General features: G+C 49.9%; 1 protein-coding gene across 2 annotated transcripts in view; it reads left to right on the plus strand.

Moving 5' to 3' along the window:
- Window positions 1–5,838, plus strand: part of LOC122425179 — a 37,948-nt gene extending 32,110 nt beyond the window's left edge. For both annotated transcript variants that reach the window (XM_043443618.1, XM_043443617.1), the window contains 3 exons: window positions 1,709–1,911; window positions 2,804–3,031; window positions 3,206–5,838. In XM_043443618.1, coding sequence (XP_043299553.1) covers window positions 1,709–1,911; window positions 2,804–3,031; window positions 3,206–3,382 — 608 coding nt within the window. In that variant the 3' untranslated portion in view covers window positions 3,383–5,838. The remainder of the gene's footprint in view (window positions 1–1,708; window positions 1,912–2,803; window positions 3,032–3,205) is intronic.
- Window positions 5,839–6,184: the final 346 nt, after the last annotated feature.

Below are 6,184 nucleotides of genomic sequence, written 5' to 3' on the forward strand. Positions count from 1 at the left end.
TTCTCTGTGTCCTTCCCTGGTGCCCAGCCCAAGCCCTGATATACAAAATATGCTCAGGAATTGCAGCATGGGCTGGAGTCTGTATATCAGATGCTCCCATTACCAGGGGAACATGAATATGTCCTTGAAACCCTCCACCAGCTTCCTAGTCTGTAAAGCAGGGACACTTTCAAAATCAACATTTGTAGAGCACTTGTGTGCTGTGCTGGGAAAAAGAGCAGACAATGCAGAGTTCCTGGCTCCAGGAACTTCTATGGAAGGATCTGAAAAGTTTGCTGGAAGTTATAATTCACCCCTAGTGTCTCATTCAGTAAAGAATCTGCCTGCAATTCAGGAGACCCAGGTTCGATTTCTGGATTGAGAGGATCCCCTGGAGAAGGAAATGGCAACCCACTCCAGTATTCTTGCCAGGAGAATCCCATGGACAGAGGAGCCTGGCAAGCTACAGTCCATGGGGTTACAAGAGTCGGACACAACTTAGTGACTAAACCAGCACCACCATAATCCACCCCAGTGAGGTTTGCATATGGTGCAGGTATGTGCATATATATATTGCATATATATTGCATATAGTGCAGTATAGTGCATATATGAGGGTGACATATAGTGCTCTGGATGGGCACAGCTTGACTTGCTAGCAGAATTAATGAGATAATACACGCTAACTAGAGAAGTCAGTGGTTTCCTATGTGCTTGGCACTGTGCTGAATGTTTTCTATGAACTAACTTGCTTAGTCATCGCAGTTCTACCAGGTTGTTATGATTATGATCAGCGGATGTATTGAGAGGAAGGTAGTGGAGGCTCAGAGGGGTTAGGTAACTTGCCCTAGGTCACACAGCTGGTGAATGGCAGAGCTGGAATCAGAACCCAGGCTGTCTCCTCCTCAACTGCAGGCTGTCCTAGGTCAGGGAGGCTAGCAGGCAACACTGAATTTTCCTCTTCTCCCTCTTAGAAGACAGAGAAGGATCATAGCTACAGATCATGGAGCCAGGGGGGGTCCCAGGGTTAGAGGAGTACCTCAAAAAAGGCCTATTTTTGGAAGCTCAAAAGAGGTCAAGGTCCGCCCTGAATCCCAGGTTCTCAGCAGTGGGCCACATTCTGTCAGCTGGACTTCTCCAGGGTTTATTTTTTTCATTATTTATTTATTTTTCTGAGGTTTGGTTGTTTTTTTTTTTTTTTTTTAACCATACCAAACAGCACATGGGATAGTTTCCCAACCAGGGGTGGAACCTAGGACCCCTTGCATTGGAAGCATGGAGTCTTAACCATAGGTCCACCAGGCAATTCCCTTCTCCAGGGTCTAGAGCAGAGAGATGACTGGGAAGATACTGGGGTGCAGTGTCCCATAGCTTTGGCCTGATGTCAGAAACCAACCTTGCTCCTTGGGCTTCAGCCCCTGCCCTGAAGTACCTGCCAGGCCCTGAAATTGGAAGCAGCCTTCGTCCCTCACTGCTAAGGGACAGACCTCTGAGGCCTCTCAAGTCACAGTGACTGCAGCCTAGCTGGCCTTTCCCCGCCTCTCAGGACTATTCCCCACTTTCTGCGTCCACCCCCGCAATCCGAGCATTATTCATGCCTGAAACATCTCAGAAAGCCACAACAGCCCTGCCCTCCACCCAGATCCACACAGCCTCATAGCTGGTGTTCTTTAAAAGGTCACCTTCCTCTCTGCCCTTACCGACAACCCCCCTCCCCACCTTCCCGCAGCCCTTCACACCTCCCTGTTTCCCTGCATGGAGCAGGGACATGCCTCCCGTTCCAGCTGCATGACCCCCATCAGGAATTCGCCCGAAGACACCACCTTCCTATCCGCCCCTGGGGCCCTTGGCTGCCGAGCTGGCCTGTCAAGCACCTGCAGTCAAGACCTGTGGAATCTGCTAACATTTTCATGCCAGCCTGTCCTGGAGAAAGTACGTGACATTGGGTAAGAGCCTGTCCCACCTGCTTCAAGGGACCCAGAAGGCTTGGGCCTCAGTCCTGGTCCTGTCCGTTTCCAAGACAGGGGGAGCCACTCCCTTTTATTAATTTACTTTGGCTATGCCTTGAGGCATGCAGGATCTTAGTTCCCCAAGCAGGATTGAACCCGTGCCTGCCCCCTGCATTGGAAGCACGGAGTCTTAACCCCTGGACTACCAGGGGAGTCCCTAAGCAGTGCTCTTCAGTCACGGCCACTGCCACTAGTCCCCAGGATCAAGGCTCCCGGGCGGGATGGTCCCTGTGAGGACAATACCACACACTCAGCACACACCCAGATCCCTTCAGCCTATGCCAGTTACATCCAGCTGCCAGTAGCCATGTCCTTCTGCCTGATGACCTTCTGGTCATTGCTTGCTCACCAGGAGAGTGCTTTCCGTCAACTAACTTATTTAGTCATCATGATAAGTCCCCACTCTGACTGCATAGGAGAGCCAGAAAGGCCTCAAATGAACACCCCCCACCACCCCAATCAGTAGCCCTCCCCCAATAACTGATGGTAAAGCCCCCAGCTCCTCCCCACCCCACATTCCAGGAGCAGCCCTCTCGTTAACTCACCCTTTATGGGCTCCCACCGTGCCTGTCTCACCTCCCTGTACCTGCCAGGACTTCCTGGGATCACTTTCCAGATAAAAGTCTTGCATTTGAATCCGAGGCTTGGGTCTGCTTGCGAGGAAATGAAACCCAAACTAAGACAACATCTAATGTGCAACATGTGTCGAGCGCGTTGTGCCGAGCACTGTGTTCAGCACTTCACACGGCTTGACTCATTCCATCCTGCGACAGGCAGGCTCTGAAGTAGGGACCGTTATTGTCTCCATTTCGCAGATGCAGAAACTGACTCAGAGGTGGGGCTCGAAGCCAACCAACTCCTCCCTGGCCCCATCCTCCAGCTGGCGTGAATTGCTTTCAGTTCCTCAAACTGCTCTGCACTCTCCTCCTTCCCTCTGCCTTCTGAGGCACAGTGAGGATAAATCACTTGGTCACAGCAAGTTAGAACCACTTGGACTCAAGAGGAGACCTCCAGGCTGGAAGCCCTTACACTTCACCCCTGTGGTAAGTGAACAATAGCCCCTCAAGGAGTCCACGCCTGGACCCTGTGACTCTAATTGTGCAGACATGATCAAGTGAAGGATCTTGAAATGGGGAGATGATCCTGGGTTATCAGAATGGGCTCAATGTAATCACAACAGTCATTTTAAGAGGGTGTCCTCCACCCATCTCCTTCAGACAGAAGATGATGTGATGACAAAGCAGAACAGAAAGAAACTGGAAGATGCTATGCTGCTCCCTTTGGAGATGGAAGACAGAGTCAAGAGCCAGGAGATGCAGGAAAAGGCGAGGAAACATTCTCCCCTGGAGCCTCTAAAAGGAACCAGCACCTTGACCCTAGCCCAGGGAAACTGACTTTGGACTTTCAGCCTCTAGAACCGAAAAGAGAATACATCGGTGTTGAGCTAACCACTGCGTTTATGGTGGTTTGTTAAGCAGCCACAGGAAACAAATGCAACTTCTGAACCAGTTCATCCCCAACCAACGGCTCAATAGCTGTGGTTCAGGACAGCTGACACCTGGTGGGCACATTGCAACCCATCCCTGGGGACACCTGGGGTGGGGAGCACAGAGAAGGGCCCGCCTGGTCTGAAGGGTCAGGGAAGACCTCCTGAGCTTGAGCGCACTTCAGCGTAGGCTGGGAGGAAAGGGCAAGGGATGGTGTCAGGCAAGGAGCAGCGAGTGCAGACGCCAGGAGGTGAGAGAAAGCTCAGTCATTTGAGGAACTGAAATGATTCGGTGTGGCCAGACTTTGAGGGAGAAACGGTAGAAGCGCTGTGGTGCAGTGGGTCGGAGGGCGGGGTGCTTGGGCGTGAGGCCGTGCCTTGCTGTCTCCCAAGTGTGTGATTTGGGCAAGTAACTTGACATCTCTGTGCCCTAGTTTCCTCTCCTGCCTGTTGCTATTTTATGTGTCTGTTTTCTTTCCCTTCATTTATTTAAAAATTTTTATAATTTTTATACACATTTTAAAGGCTATTTCCCATTTATAGTTACTACAAAATATTGCCTTTATTCCCTGCATTATACAGTATATATCCCTGAGCCGATTTTATTGTCGAGCATTTCTACAGTGTCCCCCACCCCCAACCTGATGACATTTTCCTCACAGGGTTCTGTGAGGTAGAAGTGTATCTATAGCCGTTGGAACAGTGTCTGGCAGAGGAAGGATCAGTAAGTCTGTCATTGACGCCTACCCCTATCAACAGCAAGGTGGCTCGTTTCTCTTTTATTGGGAAGCAGCACTGGATGGAGATGTTCTGGATACTGATGGTGATGATGACGAACATGATGACAGCTACCGCTTCCTGACCACCTGCTGTCCTCAACCCTCATTACCTACCTGACTCTGTAAGTGTGAGGTGGGTGTATCACTGTTATTCCTGCGTAGCTCAGATTGGAACCTGGGTCTGAGTCTAGAGGCTTCCCAGGTGGCTCAGTGGTAAAGAATCTGCCTGCCAATGCAGGAAACTGGGATTTGATCCAGGGGTGGGGAAGATCCCCTGGAGAAGGAAGTGGCAACCCACCCCAGTATTCTTGCCTGTAAAATCTCAAGGGCAGAGGAGCCTGGTGGGCTACAGTCCATGGGGTCGCAAAGAGCTGGAACACGCCTGAGTGACTGAGGACTGCGTCTAGGATCTCTGCCTTGCCCCAGCTGCCTGTTTTCCTGGGGGGCGGTATGGGGCTGTGGCCCAGAGCAGGGGCCCTGGAGTCAGCCCTATTAATAGCATGCTTGGTTAACATCTCAGTTAACCAAGTTCTACTTCATGGGACCTCAGTTCCTACTTCATGGGGTTGTGTGAGAATTAAATGTGTCAAAATGTGTTAGCACCCCGGTGAGCTGTTGCCATGATTATCATTGTTGTCACCAGAGAAGTTTTGTATTCTAGAAAGCCACATGGTCCAGTAGACTCCCTCTGGTCCTAACCAACCTAGGATTGAATGGCTGGTCAACCATCAAGGCCAAGAGAGGTGCAAATTTCTCACACTTGGAGAACGGGGGGCCCTCAGAGACCTCGTTTTGCTGGGCCAGCCATGTTCTGATTGTTCTCTTGTAACTTCTCAATGAGCTTCTGTAGCCAAGAGCTTTCCCTCTGCTTAGCAATACTAAGGCTAATGCTCTGGTTACTGCCAGCCCTTCCCCTCCCCTCACTACTGAAGATCTATATGGAGCTTTTGAACAGGGGATTGACCTCCAGCTATTTTGGAAGGGCCTGTCTTCTATCCGGACTGATTCTGGTCTGAGCTGAGAGTGTATTTACAAGCCAAAGTCTGCTCCAAAGTAAACACGCCATCACATTCCTCACAGCCTGTAACCTCCGTGGGGAGAAGCTGGGGGCCGTCATGGAGCGAGGAAACCTTATCTGACTTCATTTCAGCAGGATTCCACTTAGCTTCACTTGGTGGGGTGGGGGACATGCGGAAAAGAAGGGAACAGATAGTCTTAAAATGAGCTGAATTAAAGAGCACATTGGATGCATTCCCTGCAATAACAGGTAGAGACTAGGAGATTTACAAGTGAAGGAGCACACATTTTAATGTGGGTGTGCCTTTGCTTTTTTCTACCCATAAACATAAAATGGATTTGTTTTCTTTCCTTTCTTCCTTCCTTCCTGCATTCTTCCCTTCCCCTCTCCTTCCTTCCCTTCCTCCTCCCCTCTCATTTTCTTTTTCTCCCTTCTCTTTCTCATTATGATATACTTACAGTACCAGCCACACATACCTGTGCTGTTGTTGCTGTTTAGTCTCTGACTCTTTTGTGACCCCCATGGACTGTAACCTGCCAGGCTCTTCTGTCCATGGGGATTCTCCAGGCAAGAATACTGGAGTGGGTTGCCGTGCCCTCCTCCAGGGGATCTTCCCAACCCAGGGATCGAACCCAGGTCTCCCGCAATGCAGGTGGATCCTTTACCATCTGAGCCACCAGGAAAGCCCTATATACATATATATCTATATATACACAAATATATATATTCATGATACCATTACTACAATCAAAATGGAGACCATATCCATCGCTCCAAAAAGTTTCCTCATACTTTTTTGTAACCTCTCCCTTCCATCCCTCCCCACTTTCCCCCTGCATCCCCAGGCACACCCTGATCTGCTTTCTGTCACTATAAATAGCTTGCATTTCCTAGAGTCTTACATAAATGAAAT

The sequence above is a fragment of the Cervus canadensis genome, chromosome 22 (genome assembly GCF_019320065.1).
Source record: "Cervus canadensis isolate Bull #8, Minnesota chromosome 22, ASM1932006v1, whole genome shotgun sequence".
Classification (NCBI taxonomy): Eukaryota; Metazoa; Chordata; class Mammalia; order Artiodactyla; family Cervidae; genus Cervus; species Cervus canadensis.